Genomic DNA, 18,518 nt, shown 5'->3' on the forward strand with positions numbered 1-18,518 from the left:
CGAGACGGAGGGTGCCGGAGGGGGCAGAGGGCGCCCAATAGGGCCGGAAGCTGCGGTGGGTGGCGTTGAGGAGGCCGACTGTGGTGGCGGAAGTGCAGGACGCGGTGGAAGAGGCTCTTCGGGCCGTATCCGAAGCTGCGTCGGTGGCCACTGCTGAAGCCGTACCGACAGTCGAGACGGTGGAGCCTGAGCCTACTGAGCCCGAGGCGGTTGAGCTCGAGACGGTTGCGGCCGATACGACAGAGCCCGATACGACTGAGCCGGGGACAACGGACAGGGCTGATGCCGTCGAGGTGATGGAGGTCGCTGCAGTCGCTAAGGCCCTGGTGACTGCTGTGGAGTGTGCTGCGCTGGCCGCAGGGGCGAAAGAAGCGGCCACCGCCATCGTTGATGAAGTCGCAATCGACATGCCGGTCGAGACCGAGGTGCCGGAGACGGCAGAGGTGCCGACAGAACCCGAAGCTGGGGTGGGTGGCGTTGAGGAGGCCGACGTGGTGGCGGAAGTGCAGGACGCGGTGGAAGAGGCTCTTCGGGCCGTATCCGAAGCTGTGTCGGTGGCCACTGCTGAAGCCGTACCGACAGTCGAGACGGTGAAGCCTGAGCCTACTGAGCCCGAGGCGGTTGAGCTCGAGACGGTTGCGGCCGATACGACAGAGCCCGATACGACTGAGCCGGAGACAACGGACAGGGCTGATGCCGTCGAGGTGATGGAGGTCGCTGTAGTCGATGAGGCCCTGGTATCTAAGGCGTCGAATGGAGATACGAAGGATGGAGCGTCGACACTTGATAAGCCATCACCCGAAGATCCCGATGAGACTGAACTGGAGACTGAAGTTGCAGCGACTGCACAAGAGTTAGTGAATGCAGTTGAAGCACAAGCAACCCCCTCACACGTAGTTTCTGCTGCTGCTGTAACAAGCGCTGTCATCGGCACGCTGCTTGGACTAATCGACACCGTCGAGCTCGAATTTGAAGGACCAGACGAGTGGAGCACAGCGGCGGTGATCCACCCAGCACTACAAGAAGCAGACACTGCCACTCTGTATCTCGCACATCGAGCCACTGCAACAAATGATCAGACAGGCAACAACATCACGCCAAACAAGCTCGACGTCGCCAGGTCCTCGCTTTATTGCAAAGCTGAAGACGTTGCACCCGAGTCGAGCAACGACACCGATCTCATCCGACTGCCCGAACCGAGCCCCGCTGAGTTATCTGCTGCAGCCATCGGTGTGGCCGTCGTAGGTGCACTTTTGGACGTCGTGGACGTCATCGATGCGTGAAGCAGGAATAGATATAATTATAAAAAAGCGTAAATAGACGTTTGCAAGACTTGTTTTGAGTTAGCATTTATATCTACTTTTCCTTGGATGCTTCGGTCACGCCCACTAGTGCGTCTACCACGTCGGGGAAGGCTTGCTCGTCCAATGGAGGATACGGTTGCAGGTTGTCCCAGTCGCCGGCCTCAAGCATGCTCTGCAGTCCCTGCACTGTTGTCTGGAGACAGTAGTTTTGGTCGGCCATGGCCTCGGCTAACTCCGCCTGATGGTTGTCCATTAATGATGTGTTGACTACAACCAACAGCTTCTTCTTGAGCGCCAGACCGTCCATGATGGAGCCAGCGCCCGCGTGGCTGATAATCAGGTCGGCCTCGGCCACGTCGCGCTTGTACTGCGGGTCATGGCGATAGAAGCTTAGCGTCAACCCCGGGAACGTTGCGCGTGGCTGGTGCTCGCCGTGCCCGATCTGCATCCGCAGAGAAGTGAAACCGCGCGCCACGAGCGACGACAGACATGCATCCGTGTCCAGCGCTGCGATCAGCGCGTCGAACTTGGTCGTTCCCACCGTTACGAAAGCGTTCATGTAAAATTACGAAAAAAAGTGAAAAAAAATGTAAATCCTTTTTTTTTTTTCACTTTTCCCAGCTGCAAAATTACGAAGCAAAAGTGAAAAAATGTTAATCATTTTTTTCTTCATTTTTTCGTTTGTTTCACTTTTTAAAAACGTTTTTAAATCCCAACTGCACCTTATGTGTACCACACGAACAAAGGTCAAAGGATGGCATTCGTCAATCAGCCAAGTGACAACGATGTCATTGTTTCCGGCGGGCAAGTACGCGCGGTACAAGCGCGCCACAGCCTTCTTCCTCGACTGGCTGCTGCGTGCACGCGGTGGAGGCCGGCATGCTGGCCAACGTGTGCAGCTGGAGGCGCTCAACGACGTGGTGAAGGAGATCGCGGCAGATCCGTCGACACTCACGCCAAAGCTTCTACAGCAACTGCCCAAAGCCCTTGCTGCATGCCAATACGCCATTACACTGCGTGAGCATGTGGCTTCATTCTTCCCTGAAGATGATGAGGGTCAAGTGGGCCACCAGTATTTCCTGGGGTTGCTGCAGAGTTGGCATCGCACGCTTCGAGGAGTGGAAGTGGAGACATTCCCAGAACTCGATGACTTGCAATTGGAAAACTCCAAACTTGAGAATTACTATGAAGTGTTGCAAGTGGATGAGGACTATTTCCCAGACGAGTCATCCTTTGTACCTGAGAAAGACGCTCCAAAGAGTGCCAAGGTGGACAGAGAGCGTCTTTTTGAAGAGGCTTTCGCGGACGAGCTGAGGATGGAGTTGGTGTACTTGTTCATGGAGCTGGACGAACTGCTGGAAGGTGTATACAAGGTATACAGTGAAGTGAAACAGGAGAAGCGGTCATTGGTGGAGGCGACGGTAGTAGTGAAGCTGGCGATGGACACAGCCAGCGCACTGACAGCGAGACTCCAGCTACGGTACCCATCGCTCCGGTCAGCAAAGGATATGTTCAATATCGTGAGAAACAGCTCACTAAAGAGCTTTAGACAGAAGATTCTGCAGCTCCACGAGCGTATCATGAGCGAGGTCAGTGACTCGTACCAGCATCGCGATGGAACAATCAAGTACGTGCCGGGAACATTTTTAATTGACCTGCTGGGTGTGGGTACGACGTTGGACGCGTTCATAGCGTATATCCCGGTCGGTGCTACCCACTCGATCTTCTTCCCGCCCGGAGTGTTTGGAGATGCGTATGGCGAGGACCGAACGCCACTTTATGTCTTGACTCCAGACACCAACAACGACAAAGTTTTTCTCATGCAACAGTTGCCACTGCTGTATAACGCTCTCGCTGATAGAAATGTGGCTGTACGGCTGGGACGCGACTTGGCTCCGTTGGGCCCGTTCATGGCGATCATGGATACGTTCTTCAAGACGCGAGAGGTGACACTCCCAGTGGCGTTTGCGTGCATCTGTTGGATGAAATCTGTGGCTGCTTTGCAAGGACGTCGAGGTCTCGGTCGCACCGTCAGTCTCACGTTCCAGCACTCGAAGGACTTGCAGAAGCGGATCGAAGAGGCAGTGGAAAACAGGAAGGCGTTGCTAGCCTACAACAAAGCTAATAGTCTTCTGGAGCGCTGCACTGGAGAGATCAAACACTTTGTGCCGCTTTACCACATTGCGCGTGCGAACCCTCTGTTCGCGGGTCTTACGGCGCTAAATCATCAGTTCCAGTACTTACACATCGCGAACGAAGTCCTGTTTGCCACGTCGAAGCTCCGCGCATTCGGTCATTTGTACAACGCGCTGGTGCAGGAAGGACATCTGGAGCGTATCCCTTTTTTCGACGATGTGTACGATGTATACGGTCAAGAAGTCTTTGCTCCTTCTCGAGCTGCGGCGACACACGGTGCTTACTATCGTACGTATCTGATTAGCTCGAATCTACGCGTTAATCTGATCGAAGCAGTGTATCGCGGCGAGGAGCTGCCTGCCCCGAGTGAAGCTTATAAGAAAAAGAAGGCGTTCCACTTGAGTGATGTCTCGGAGATATTCCGACTGAGTAGGCTGAACGACAAGTCCATTTTGAAGGGTGGATCATGGAAGGATATGCTGGAAGACGTAGCAAACCTTTGCTCGAGAGAATTATTTGAGACGCGCGTGCTGTCTCGTGATTTACTGAAGCTGAACGAAGATCTCACAGATCTGTTTCCCGATTTGGTCCGAGTGCTGGGGCAGCAGGATTGCTTCAGTAACATCATGGACAACTCGGTAGCTGGGGAGTCTCGTCAGCAGAGATTAAGTCGGGCTTTGGAAGAATCGGTGATGAGGAAGGCGATGCCGCTGCTGGACGCCTTGCAGTCAGACGGGTCGATTGATATCAGCGCAATACCAGGTGCAATGTCTGCTACAGTGGCTATGGATGCCTTGCTTGGGAAGGAGCTGTGCAGTGAGATTGCTGCTGTGATCAACGCTAAATTCTCGACTACGTCTGAAGTCTGTGAACAGATATACTTTACGTATCCAGCTCAGCCAGACTTTGTCACCCAGGAGTATGGAGGTCCAGACCCAGACACGAGGAGAGAGGATTACGAGCAAGTGTTTGAAGATTTGATGAAGCTGCTGCGAGAAAGCGATGGTCCACTAAGTGCAAGCGATCTGAGCTACTTAAAGGCAGAGCTCAAGAAGGATCCGAACTTATTGGGATTGATCTCGAGTGATCCAGACCCACACGATGCTACAAAGTATCGCGAACTCTGTAGCCTGCTTCACGAAGCCGCTGCTGGCTCTGCACACGACGCGGATCTGGTCGACTGGATGATTCAAATGGGAGCTCTCATCATTCAGCCAACGCTGCACTGCCGGGAGGAGCCTCAGCTAAAGGATTTGAAAACCCCTCGCTGGATGTACCCCAACACAATGGCTGTTCACAACGCTGCAATAGCGGGCCATGAAGACATCGTTCGCGTTATCCTCGGAGCAGACAACATGATGGATTTGAATATTCCCACCTTTCACACGAAGGAAACGCTTGCGCATTTGGCTGTCAAGAACGGCCACAAGGATCTGTTTAACATCTTACGGGCATTTGGAGCCGATCTTCGGATCAAAGACGGCAAAGGACAAAGTGTGAGTGATGTAGCCCCCGATAGGGAGTGGGCGCGCGAGATTGCTGCACTCACAGCCGAATATTTCGCAAAGATTCCTGGCGAGGCGAGAAGAAGCGATGCCATTTTGCCTCCGCAGATTACTCCTCGCACAGTACACAGATCGACGCTAGCTGCAGAACACGTGGGCTCCCGTGAAACCACCAACACGAGGGCAAAGAGCAGCAAAAAGAAGGGCAAAAACAGCAAGAGATGCCCCCCAAAAGAAGAATCAATGATTGCTGCTGCGGCAGTAGCGGGTGACGGCGTGATCGACACAAAGCGGGTGCTGATGCGTTTGATGCAATCGGCTGGCTGTGAGATTAGCGAGAGCATGGAGTCGGAGAGCGTGACAGTCCTGGGAGACAAGTTCAGAAAACTCGCTGCGTCGATTGTCACTCGACTGAGAGATCCTAGCATTTCTTCCGATGACAAGACAGACGACGTCCGCAACGCTTGTGAGCTGATTAAGGATCTGGAACACCTTGTAGGCTCCTATTCAGAGCCCAGCACTCTAAACTCTGCCCGCTTTCACATCCGAGTCGTCATGTGCTCCGAGGCTGTGTACTGCATTCACTTGATGCAGAAGCTGAGTCGAGTTGACCACGCTGCAACTGCTCTCGCTCCTGTACTAGATCTCTGCGATACGACCTCAGCCTATGCAGATTTTGTGATCGGTACAGCCAAACTCTGCGTCTCGGTTGACAGAAAACCACAAGCTCGTGAAATTATGGATGTACTGGAGAAGCGTCTGCTGAAGATTCCACTCGCTGAGCGCGAACCATCGGAGTTCCGAGAGCTCGTACAGACGTACTCGACTGCTCGCGACTCAATGTGCTTGGGGCAGGCGTCGAGTCCTAAAACTTTTAGTCGTTTGGAATGGTACTTGACCGACAATGTGGAAGATTACGAACAGCAGTTGGTTCTGGATGGGATGGTAGGTCGCCCGTTCTACTTCGAATGCAGGCTGACCGCCGAATCAAGCAAACTGGACGTTGCTCGTCTGATGATTGGTATTAGTATCATTCCGGATCTCGGAGACGTTGTGGTCTTGCTTACTGAGATGCGTGTCATCTATGGCGGCACAAGTAAAGCTGATGTGGCAAATGTTCGCGACATGGTATTCCAGGTGGCCGAGATAGCAAAAGTTCACTTTGACGAGCAGAGCTTGAAGCTTTGTGCGACTTCTGCCCACGTCGGAGATTTCGTATTTTCGAATAATGGGGTCGTCCGGAAAGCACCAGCGGCATGAAGGAAAGAGAGCACGTTGAAAGTTAGTGGATGAGTCAGCAACATCAATTCGAAACATTTACCACAGTGTTGTGCGGAATACTGAACCAAGAGCCGACACATCACCTCTTTATTCGAGTTGGGCTACAAGCTAATCTACTACTTTGAAGTGCAGTGCTGTCACAGTTTGCAGGTCTACGGTGCGAAGCCCTTTATTAATACTCAAAAGCCTAAGCTTTAGCTATTTAATCAAGTAGATGCGCTCGCTCAGAGCTGGTTAACTTGTATCTAATCTGACCAGAATGCCCACGGATGCAAATATAAAATTGACCGTATTTGGTAATGACAAATCGCATGAGAGTGAGTAAATCTGAAAGGGCAACTAATGCCTTTACTGATCGTAAAATGCGTGAGGTCGCAGCTAAATACGCACGATAGTGGGCTTTGACACAGATACAGCGATCGCTGTGCTCGGTCTAATAAGGGGTAAGGAGAGGGATTTTAAACTAACTTTAGGGTAACTATAATATAATTCGCGTAACAACGGTTGATTTGGGTCTGAATGGGACACAACGTTTGACGATTACTAATAGTTTTCGAGCCATTTTAATGGTTTAAAAAAAGGAAATCCGAGTCCAGTAATTTAAAATAAAATCCCGAGAAACAAAAATTCCGACAAACAGGAAAATAGAAAAACACCCCTTCCTTCCAGCTCCCCCCTCCTCCGTGTCACCCCCTCTCCCCCCTTTCACCCGCCCCCGACGATTTCCCGCCGTTCATTTCGAAACAGGACCAAATTCGACAAAATGGCGAGCGTCGCGTCGACTGGCTCGGGATCGGACGGCGAGAGTGAGCCTGCCGAGGCACGCTCTCCGGAGATACACGTCCCGGAATCGCGGAATACGTCTACGTGTGCTCCCCCGTTAGAGCAGCGCTGTTACACAACGTGGGGTGCATTTTTTTCGGCGTTGGAGCAGTACCAAGAGCAGACCCACCAAGTGTTCCGTAAGCGTACCTCTACAGGTGCTGCATCTAGGAATGCTGAATTAGCGAAGCGAGGCAAGCTGACAGAGACGACAAGAATTCCTGATTCGTTCGACAAATACTACCGGCGACTTTGTTGCACGCATGGCTGGAGTCGGTCCAGTCGGTCTACTGGCAAGCGCTCCAACTACTTTGTCAAGTCGACGGGGTGCGAGGCTCAGATCTCGGTTACAGTGGTGTGGTCAGGAGATCATGGTTTTCAAGTGAAGATAACCCAGCAGAACACGACGCACAACCACGGCCTCGGACCAGACAAGTATAACAACCACCCTGCCAATCGACGTATAGATGATGAAGAGATGCTTGATTTTGTCGACGAGCTACAAGCTGCTGGAGCAAAAAAGAAGTTGATACTTGCATTTTTGCGGCGTCGCTCAGGTACTAGTACTATCATTTGCTGTTTTTTATTGCTATAATATTGCTGAACTAATCTGTTTCATCTGGCAGGCAAGCAGGTAACCCTACGTGACGTGCACAACATGGTGCAGAAGCTTAAGGAACAACGCCGAGGATCTACTACTGCTGAAGCAAGGTTAGAGTCCAGCCTTAGAGACTTATGCTTGCGAAAAGGAAACACGGCTACCATCTACGTGGATGATGACAAGTTGGCTCAAGTAATTACTTTCCAGACTCATCAAATGCGGCGCTTTTTCGAAGCTTTTCCTGAGGTTTTGATGATCGACGCGACTCACAACACTAACGACGCCAGATACAAGCTTTTCAGTTTCATGATTCACGACGTTTTTGGCCATGTAAGAGCGCTTCATCTATCTTTCACGTGTCTGACCGTCTAATGTTGTTCGTTGTGTTTGTTTGCACGGTGACTACTTGTGACTATTGTGGCTTGTTGACAAATGTGTGACTTTTGTGGCGATTTACTGCGGCATTGTGGTGCTTTGTGATTTACGTGGTCGCGTTGTGGCATTTTGTGGTTTTGGTGTGGCGATGTGGCATTTTGTGACTTTGTGGTTTTTGTGTGACTTGTGACACACAGGGCCAATACGTGCAGCATGCCCTTATGGAGAACGAGAGTGCAGAGTGTCTTTCCGATGCGATCACATCTTTCAAGTCATTTAACGCGACGTGGGATGACGTCCGTGTAATCATCGTCGATAAGGACTTCGGAGAAATTTCGTTACTGCAATCTGCTTTTCCGGCTGCGCGAATTATCCTTTGTGTATTCCACGTTGTTAAGTATTTACGGACCGAGATAACAAAGCGTGTGTACGGACTTCTTGATCGTGAAAAGATCGAAGATGCTGTTCATATGATGCTAAGTGCGCAAACGGAAGGCGAGTATGAAATTGGTCGAAAGTATTTGTACTACATCGTGGAAGGGAAACAAATTTTGAAAGATGAAGAAGTACCGGAGCCGGAGCACGCATTCTTACAATACTTTGACTCGAATTGGCACCAGTGCAGAGAAATGTGGAGCGGCTTTGGGCGTGTTGACGTCCCGCATTTGGGAAACACAGCCAACAATCGCCTTGAAGCAGCATGGGGTCATTTAAAGGATGTGTTGAAGCCAACAATGATGCTGGGCGAGTGTGTAGATACTGAATCAACCTTATGTGAAGCTGCATCTTATAAGTAGCCATGAATATGTCTGCATAACTAGGCCGGCACGTCGTCTCCTTTAAGAACCATAAATGCTTTCGTCTTGCATGCGTGTTCGCGAGCTCGCGCGCCCGTTTTTCGATTCTCTTCATGACCATGCAGCATGCCGTGCTGCATGGGATAGCGTAAGCACTTCTCCACCATGTATCTGCTTTCATGAGTCCATCAGCAACCGCTACAAATCTCCGTGTCCGACCTGGAACCGCGTTGTTGGTACTGTTGGCAAGGCACGAACTGCGCGGCCATGCCCATAAACATGCTCTTACGTCGACTCTGCGGTGGTCTTGACAGCGCTGTACGACTGGGTGATGCCCACATTGCATGGCTCTCGGGCACTTGGTCACATGTCCAACGCTGGATAGCTTGTTCGAGACCTTCAGCACGGCGGCACAGCCTCCATGCAAAGCAAATCACGTCGTGACGAGGACGTCCCCTCCCCGTGCTACTTGCATCTCGGACGCTTGTTTCCATCGTCTTCATCCGTCATTCCTCGCGCGTCCGCAGCGCCCGCGTCGCCTCTCACTGCGGCAGAAATCTGACTGCGCGAAGTCTTGCGTACAGTCGTGCAACACGACCATTAGCACAACATTCGCAGCACATTTCGGTATGCGCAAGCACGCGGCACGGGCTGAAATTTTTGAAATATATCGGGTAATTTATTTTGATAGTGTGCCCTTTTGTGGCTTTGTGACGCTAGTATTCGCCACACAAGACGGAGTGCCGTGTCTGTGTCACTAATATGCGCTTAAGTACGAAGTCACACTCTTATTGTGTGACTCTAACACTGGTCTTAAAAAAATATCATTCAAAGTTGAAGTTAACGCGGACTCAACGATAACAAATGCATGACTTATACAAAGGCCCTAATAGGTGTCAAACGTCACTAGTCACGAATAGAAGCTCGTTTGAAAAGGCATAATAGACTCAGGAATGAGACACATTTATTTGTGCTACCTAGCCATAAACTTATTACCTTGTGAATTCGATCAATCACTTTTCGATGGGCTTTGAAAAACTGCACTGAATGACCCTCCATCAAGGAATGAGCCCAAGGAATGAGTAAGAAAAAACTTAAAAATTAAAAAAACTGAAGCTCCTTGAAAAATAACAGCTGCTAAGGCTAACCTGTCAGCATTGCAATGCCAGTACCGGTTCTCCTCACAGTTGAGGGCAAGTGCTATTAATAAAGCTCAATGGCAGTCACCGATGCTAGAGCCTCTACAATGTAGAGTCTACATGCCCTGAACTTCAGGCTGAAGCTGTTGTACGCTTTGAACATCACATTGAAGAGACGCTGTTAACCATTGCGTATAGACAACCAGATGGTTGTCGGTGTGGAGCATAAATTGATATACTCTTCAATATTACGACGTTTACAAACGCGTCGTCGAGTGGCTCACTGAGTCATCTACCGGTACAGTACCTTAAAGTTTACATAACTTACGTTTAGTCGGGGTCGTAATCTTCGCCCTTTTGGTGAATTACAATACCGTCACGGTATCCGCCGTGCACCGTCACTACGGCGCATCAGTACAGAGATCTGCTTCAAAAAAAAAAAACAGAGCTTAAAACCTTGCATACTTTGCGATTCTTTGTAGATATAGCTATTATAATGTCGCATTAATCTTGATATTGCAAAAGGAAAAAAGCCAAGATAATAGCTCACAACTTGTCCTCGCACCTTGAAAACACTTCACAGTCAGCTCTCACACACAAGCCAAGTGGTATGCCGAGGACTTACAATAAATGACTTCGTGTTTTAATGGCCGCTATTGTTTTACTTACATTTTTGGCGCTTGGTTTTGGGACAAAATATATTTTGTATCGAATCAGACCACACTGCAAGGGCGTTTTTTTCTTCTTTTATAATAAATTAAGCAGATTTAAAGCATGTAAAAAGTGCTTACATACGCTTGTAAGTCGACGAAAAGCAAAAAACTAAAGTATAGCGCGACTTCAGCCCTTAGCGCAAGCATAAAATTGTCCCTTCCAAGTTTTGGACTAGAAATAGGCCCATACTTTGCAATTCAAACGGCTTTAACTCTCTTAAATAGCCTCGGGAATAATTCCGCTACCTGCACACTGTGGGAAATCCTCGAATCCTGCTGTTGTTTCGTCGCCAGTGCACGGTTTCTCTTTGGCACCTACCACTGTTTGTACAGTTAAAATCCAACCAAGTAAGGAACAGCATTAACTCGGCCTTGGCTGCAGTCATCCCAAAATTTTCCTTCTCTCAGCAACACGACCAGTCCATGAAGCTTGTTTTTCAGTTGGTCGCAACCGTGGTGATAGCAGCGGGGACCACTAGGGCTCTTAAAGATGGTGTTCAACTGAGTGAAACGTTCGGAGGGCCACGCTGATCAATACTCCGATCTCGACTTGGTTGGTCCTGGACAAACTGTGCAGGCTCTTACGGTCCGCTCGGGTAAGCGCGTCAGCGGCGTTGGTCTCGATATCACAAACGTATTCGGACAGCAGGTCAACTTGTATCACGGCGGGGACGGGGGTGACAAGAATACACTCACACTAGGAAGAGGTGAGTACATCACTGCGATCGAGGCACACTGGGGTGAGAAGGGTGACCACACTCGCATCAAGTATATCCGATTCAACACCACTGCCGGTAATACCATTTCTGGCGGTAACCCCACTGAAAACATTGGTATGGACTCTGCGCCTGTTAATTACCAGCTTGGAGGGTTTGTCGGATACTGCGGAAGGGAGCTCGACTCGGTTGGTGCAGTTTGGACGAGGATCTCCTCAGTTGACCCCACACGACAAGCGCATGACTGACGTAGCGGTGGTCACCACAATTGGCAATAAAGTGGTTGCTTAAATCGTATCGCCGCGGTGTCCTACACCGTGACAGAAAACGAGAACGACTGATAGTGCTTGCACACGCGAAACAATGATCAATTCATTTTTGGATTACATAGTACTACTGTAGTTTCTTAGCGAGATGCAATACTGTAGTAGTCTAAAGTAGCGGAATCACTTTCAAATTGCAGTAGATTCTACTGTTAAATCCCGGTTGAATACGCCTTTTAGAAGTAATGTTGTTCGATTACTAAATTTTAAATTACAGATGAACCGGCAATTATTTTCTATCTAAGGGTTCAGCCAGGTGTACCTTCAAAATGGTACATTTACAGAAGCCAACCGAACCATCCTTGTGTTTTAATTTTTCGAACTAGTGCCACCACCGAGCCGAAGTCAACCCGCATTTTTTTCCGCTGATCGACTCGATTACTATGCGTGTGAAAACAGTGAACCAGAGGAAGAAGACCCCGTAACGGACGAGCAAGGCTGCGTCTACATGCGAGCTAAGAAGGAAGGAAGGGTGCGTGCCGTTGCTTGCCGTGTTGCACAGCAGTGACATTTTCCATTGTCAAGCACTCATTTTAGTAGTTTTGCATTCCATATTACGAGGGAGAGGTGAGAGGTAATGTTGTCTTAGGCTTAGACTTGATGGGCCGATATTTTACCGCTGAAATGGGAGCTGAACCAGCGCAGTTCCCACATATGTGGGTGTGCTAGTAGACAAGGGTTACCAGGGTGCCAGGCGGGTGCTTCGAGCGATCCAGCCAAAGAAACAACCGCGCGGAGGCACTCTTGACCGTGACGATATTTCCCGCAACCGTGCAATCCCGTCGGATCGCGTCCTGGTTGAGAATTATTTTGGCCGGACGTATATGCTGTGGAAAGCTACGTATGCGACCTTCCCCTAAGTGGAACGAGGACCGTTTTGATGGTGTTGCTCGGCTATGTGTGGCGTTGACCAACTTTCACGTAGGTTTGATGCCTCTAGGAGCTCACGACAGCGAACACTACGATATGGTGCTGTCCAAGTATCAGTCAATGGGCGAGCGTGTTCGGACCCTGCGTGCTTGAGCCCAGCGTCTATATCGGGCTCGGCAACAACAGCGCTCGCGCCCTGGACCATATAGCGCTCGCTCTGGCCTATCCGCATCTCAGCGCGAGACCCAATACGAATCGGACGACTCCCTAAATCATGCTTTGTAAGGCACCTTTTCCCGGTCTTATTCTGCTTGCTCCTCCCTTCCTAAGACTAAAGACATTAAATAGATTACTGTTTGCTATAGCCCTACGCTTGACTTTCCAACTTGTCATCAAAATGGATGGAATCAGGCTTCGTGCAGCTAGAAAGGATTAGACAGCAACTTCAAAGCGGTAAAACCCACGGAAGTCGCTTAATGCCAGTTGCCCACTGATGCCACACCACGCGCCGTCTTAAACTCTACAATGCACGACAGGAGTATGCGTGTGACGCTCACAGTACTTCGGCCCGTCACCCCCTTGGCCGATTGATGGCGAGTTGGAAAGTGAGGAAGATGAAGTGTCTAGCTACTGTATTTGCACTTGTAGAGTACCTGATACTGTAAAGTCAGAACCCAGGTGTCGTTGAAATAGACCGACTCTTGGGTAGAAGCCTCTATAATTACATTTTTGGGCCACAAATGTAGCCAGCTGTTTTTCATAGAATCGTACTTATCCCAGAAGTAGCGGTGAGATGCGAATATATAAAAAAACAGCAGGGTAAATGCGAAAAACAAGCATGTGCTTTTCGAAGAATCATGTTGTTCGGAATAAGGCATATACTGTCGTAACGAGGCTCCGGGACTAACCACAAAGGCGTGCTTGTCAGTGTATGGCTTACAATAATTGCCAAGTATAGCTGAACCCGTTCTGAAAAAAAAAGAATCAAAATGCACCACTATGGTCTTCTTGAATACCCTTGACATCAAGGCTGCAGGCGAGGAAGTCAAGGTTTTATGAAAGCTTGCAAAAGTTGCAATGATTGCAGTTTTCAATTGCCTCCGGTCATCATTCTTATTCGCATAAAGTCAGATTTTATGCGAAATTAAGCACCATACGCTAAGACACACTTTTTGAGACTGTTATCTATTAGCTATTATAGTACAAGAAGTATTGTGCTTTGCAGTCTGCAAATTGTAGTCGAACTATTATAAAGAGTCGCTTCCAGTATGGGGCTCACAAAACATGGACCAATACAACTGATATTTTATGTTTTTAAAGCTCTTCATTTAAACTAAACAATGTTAATACTCAAACTAAGTTCATAAAATAAATGCGCGGTTGTGTGCTCGTTCAATAAGAAAAACCCTGCATGGAAAGTCGAGCTCAACTCACAATACGTAGTCTGGATCTAAGTAGGCTAGTGCATATCGAATGCACTCCGTTGTGAAACAAAAGTATCTAGTGCTGCGCATGTGCTGAATTCAATATAGCAGCATAAAAAAATGTTAGAGTAAGTCTATAAAGCAAATATTACAAGTAATACGTTACCTCTTCTCAATTTCCGAAGAGATAGCGGTAATCTGAGTCTTGGTGCCAATGAAAACTGCCTTCGGTTTGGCGGAGATGTTTATCGCCAGGGACCACAATAAGAGAGCGGTTTATCAGCAAGGACCACAAACGAAACGATTGGCAGATAATATAGTATCTATAATAGTCTTAATATAGCGAGGCCGTCTTCATGCTCTTGGCGTAGGTACCATATTATAGATAAACACGCACGGTGGAGGCCTCTCAATTCTGAAACCCACCTCCTCATCCCTAGTCATGACCAAGCTCGACTTGATACGCCTTCATGGCCAAGACCAGCTCGTTCAACATGCCTTCTTCGGTGATCTTGCTGCTGCGGGGGCGTTCGTTAGAGACTACGCCCTCAATGCAAACATGAGCGTCTACAGAAAGTACTCATACGGGAATATGAAGACGTGGGTGTGCACGTCACATGGTTGTGACTGGTTTGTTGCTTTGACGAAGAAAAGGGCATCAAAAACCGAGCCCGGCGTTACCAAGCCTAAGCGAGCTACGAAGCTCGCGCATGTACCCTCTGGAGCTTGGTACATATTTAAATTGCATTTGGTGCACTCTCAGTGCTGTACAACTTCGCCAGACGTACACGGGCGGCAACTTAAAGAGCTCACTGGTTTTACTGCTGCGATTCTTGACAATCACAGCACCGCGCTCACTCGGGTAGTAAATAATGTAGACAAAGTCGATGGTATTAAATTTCGAGCTAAACCTGCAGTCGTGTACCGATCTATTCGCCAAGCTAAAGCCAGTCTTACCGTGAGCCCTGAAGTTGAATTTGGAATGTTGCCTGGAATTTTGAAGGCATTCGCGTTGGGAAATCCTGGCTCGCACGTGTGTCTTCAATTGGACTCCCAAAACCGATTCTACCGCTTGTTTCTGTCTATTGGCAGCATCGTACGCATACAAGATGCAATGTTGCCGGTCTGGGAGGTGGACGGAACCCACATGAAGCACCTTCAGTATAATGGAGTGTGTTTGTCGATTATTGGAAAGGATGGAGATAAGAGAAACATTCCTGTCGCTGTTGCCTACGTTCACAAGGAAACTATAGACAATTTTGCTTGGTTCTTTACTAATTCTAAAGCTGCTGGTATCCACCTTGACGACCGCGCCACCTTCACGGACAGAGGCAAACAGTTAGGCGCGCAACTGTAATTGGCGCAGTGGGGAATGAACCTGCATCTGAAGTTTTGTTGTGTTCATTTGCGCTTCAACACAATGGACAAATTTAAGTCATTGAATGTGAGTGAGTCCGACGTCAACAATGACGTGTTTTGATTGCAAGCCTCACATACAACTGCTGCGTTTGATGAATCAATTGCTCACATCGAGGCAAGTTACACTGACCCAATCAGTAATGTGGTCGGAGATAAAACCGTACACGAATTTGTTTGGAGCTACCTGCACGGAATACACCCTACAAGCTGGGCTATAGTTGGCAATATGAAAATGTCCGAAGCTGATCAGAACTGGCTGCATACTTCCTGGACTGGTATCGAAGCGTATGGCAAAGCCTTACCACTTTTCGGTGTTCGAACAACAAGCGGCGTGGAGGGCGATAATAAAGGCTTACTTTGGGGTGGTGTTCGGACGCAACGTGTATACGTGTCCTTACGTGCATTTTGTTTTAGGTCGATCGCTGTATGCACCAAGCGTTTAGCAATATTTGCAGAATGGAAGGCAGATGGGTGTGACATAACACCACACGCAATGAAACTCATGAAGCAAGAGCAAGCTAACGTAGGAAAACTCACTGTGATGCCTGCTGCCACACCTAATTTTCTGGTCTTCGATGCGTTTGGGGCGTCAGCAAGAACAGGGTGTGCCACGCTGTATGAGGTCAACATGGCGTCTGGATACTGTTCGAGGTGTGTTGTGTCGGAGCAGCTTAAGATCCCGTGCCGCCATATTCTAGCTGTCATTTTTCGCCTAGCTTCTGAGAACAAGGCGACACCTTTGCTGTACAGACCCCAACAGTATTTCCATAGCGCGTATTTGGTAACCAACTTGCATGCGGCGATGTCCACCTTTTCAATTCACATGCCTAGTGATTCTGCATATGAAGTTAGCCAAGCGCTTAGACCTCCACCGTACTATCGACAGGCCGGTCAGTCGCTTCAGCAAACAGCTCAAAAGGCAGACCGAAGTAGCAGATTCAAACGGAAGCGAAACAAGGGAGAAGGGAATGGGAAGGGAAGTACATCTAGGTTAAATACTCCGCCTACTGCCTCCGCAGGAATTGAACGAGCTACAGCAGCAAGAGATGGTAGAGGTGACGAGGCAATCGATGCAGAAGATGATGGTCCTGCAATAGCGCGTTTTTTTCTTCGCGATTGAGTGCAGCAACAGTGAAAAAGCGTCAACAATACCGCTGTGGCCAATGTGGTGAGACTGGGCACAATACCAAGAGATGCACGAATACCAACCAGGAACGCGAGGAAACTGGCGTCCCTATCAAACCCGGAAGGTATCTTGTAGGTAGCTGTCCGTTCGCAATCTGTGGAATTCATAGCGGATACGAAGCTGCAGCTGATAGTTAGACATATGCAGTGCTTTCTTCCTTGCTAGAAGAACGAACCGTATTGGGAATTAGTCGTCAAGTACTTTTCAAACTTCCAAATTCACATTCAATAAATCAGAAGTTGCCAACATGTTGGATGTATCAGCTTCGATAATCCAGAGGAACGTTTAACAAGACGGATTAGTGCGAGAGGCTGGCAATCAACACGACCAATAACTTTGAATACCTTGTGGAACAGCTCGACGTCCTCGTACCATGCCATCCATCCCAATAGCGGATATATACAAACAGTATATAGCATGCACAATGAATTATGCGCAATTAAATGCGTGCGTACCTCTGCGAGCGGCTTCATCGACTTCATCTCTTCGCACCGAGCACCCAGCACACCTCCCTCGGTTTTAACAGCCCTGGGTATTGCTATCACACAGCGCACTGCCAACTCCTTCGGTGCTATCGGCGTCACCCTGAGAATCGGAGACTGAGAACACGCAAGGTCCTTGACGATCTACCTTTCCCATATTGAAAATACTATATTATCTGCCAATCGCTTCGTTTGTGGTCCTTGCTGATAAACCGCTCTCTTATTGTGGTCCCTGGCGATAAACATCCGATTGGCGGTCGTATATATGGAAAGCTGCTGCCTGCAACGCCATATCGTCACACGAGTGATGCCGTACGCACTGCTCCGACTGCAGAGCGGCTGGCCCAGAAGGTCACAGCAGATGGCTACATATCATCCGCAGGCTCACCTCATTTCAAGAATGCAAGGGTCGCTCAATAGACGCAAAATTGGAGGACAGGTTCGTCGAACCGACCAGGGGGAACGCCACGCCGCTCAAGAGGAAGCACAAGGAACGAAGGGCGAAGTGCCACGAGGGAGAGCAGACCTACCGGAGAAGGATAGCTATTGGTAGCTGCAAGCAGCGGCGATGCCTTGCTAGCCTATTTTTAAGCTCCATTTATATTCGCACTTAAAATTCTACCATTTAAGGCTTAAGCAGAAGGGTCTGGCGCTGTGCAAGTGCCGGGTGCAGATCAAAACTAGTTTTAGCGCCTTGCACTAGAGGAAGAGTCAGTCGTCGTGCCATCATTGAGCAAGCTTCACCAACGACGGAGGGTCGGACACCGCGACAGACGAGTTTTGTCACATGGATGACGACAGATCTACGACCTGCACCCCGCTAACTGCGACGGATGCGCTGCCACAGACTACTACATCGACGCCAAGCACGCGTCGCAGATCCAGGGCACCCTCGGTTTTGAGGGGAGGGGGTTCGTTTGCTCTCTGCCGTCACGAAATAGAAATTTGGGACATGGAGGGCAATGACGGGCGTCATCAACAGAGGTGAGGATGACAGATCCCGACGTGTGCAGACTATGACGACGTTGCCGGCGGCACCGATGTATCGAGACTCAACGGCACCTGAAAAAAAATGTTTATGAAATAATATGAGGCGTGCTGTCGGCAGCTAAGTGTCCTAGAAACGGCCTACTTTAAGCCGCTCCGTATATCCGTAGGTCCGTGCATTAATGGCGAGTCGAGTATATTAATTGCAGTTTTTACATTCGCAATTTCGTCTCGAAAAATCGGAAGCTGAATGGGTTAGCTAGTTCTGGAAAGGTTGAGGCGAGGGCGACAGGAACTTTTAAGGGTTAAAATCTTACCCTTTTGCAGCTTAAATATTGATACAGCGCAGACCGACGCGAAGTCACGATTACCGAAGCTTGTACATCAGATGTATCAACTGCTGGAGAACGCGAACATGGAGTGTATGGATGATCCAGT

The 18,518-nt window shown here is 49.1% G+C and overlaps 3 protein-coding genes across 3 annotated transcripts; 2 read left to right on the top strand and 1 right to left on the bottom strand.

The window, feature by feature from the left end:
* Positions 1 to 296: 296 nt before the first annotated feature.
* On the top strand, positions 297 to 1,283 carry PITG_01352 (uncharacterized protein; the record flags this gene model as incomplete). The annotated part of the gene is made up of 1 exon (XM_002907978.1): positions 297 to 1,283. One exon carries the CDS (start codon positions 297 to 299, stop codon positions 1,281 to 1,283), a length of 987 nt encoding a protein of 328 aa, XP_002908024.1.
* Positions 1,284 to 1,356: 73 nt separating this feature from the next.
* PITG_01353 (UDP-N-acetylglucosamine transferase subunit, putative) lies at positions 1,357 to 1,863 on the bottom strand (the record flags this gene model as incomplete). Its single annotated transcript, XM_002907979.1, has 1 exon — positions 1,357 to 1,863. The coding sequence occupies one exon, from the start codon at positions 1,861 to 1,863 to the stop codon at positions 1,357 to 1,359; it is 507 nt and encodes a 168-aa protein (XP_002908025.1).
* A 226-nt stretch (positions 1,864 to 2,089) lies between these two features.
* PITG_01354 (uncharacterized protein) lies at positions 2,090 to 6,205 on the top strand (the record flags this gene model as incomplete). The annotated part of the gene is made up of 1 exon (XM_002907980.1): positions 2,090 to 6,205. One exon carries the CDS (start codon positions 2,090 to 2,092, stop codon positions 6,203 to 6,205), a length of 4,116 nt encoding a protein of 1,371 aa, XP_002908026.1.
* Positions 6,206 to 18,518: the final 12,313 nt, after the last annotated feature.

Source organism: Phytophthora infestans, genomic scaffold, assembly GCF_000142945.1.
Source record: "Phytophthora infestans T30-4 supercont1.2 genomic scaffold, whole genome shotgun sequence".
Lineage (NCBI taxonomy): Eukaryota > Oomycota > Peronosporomycetes > Peronosporales > Peronosporaceae > Phytophthora > Phytophthora infestans.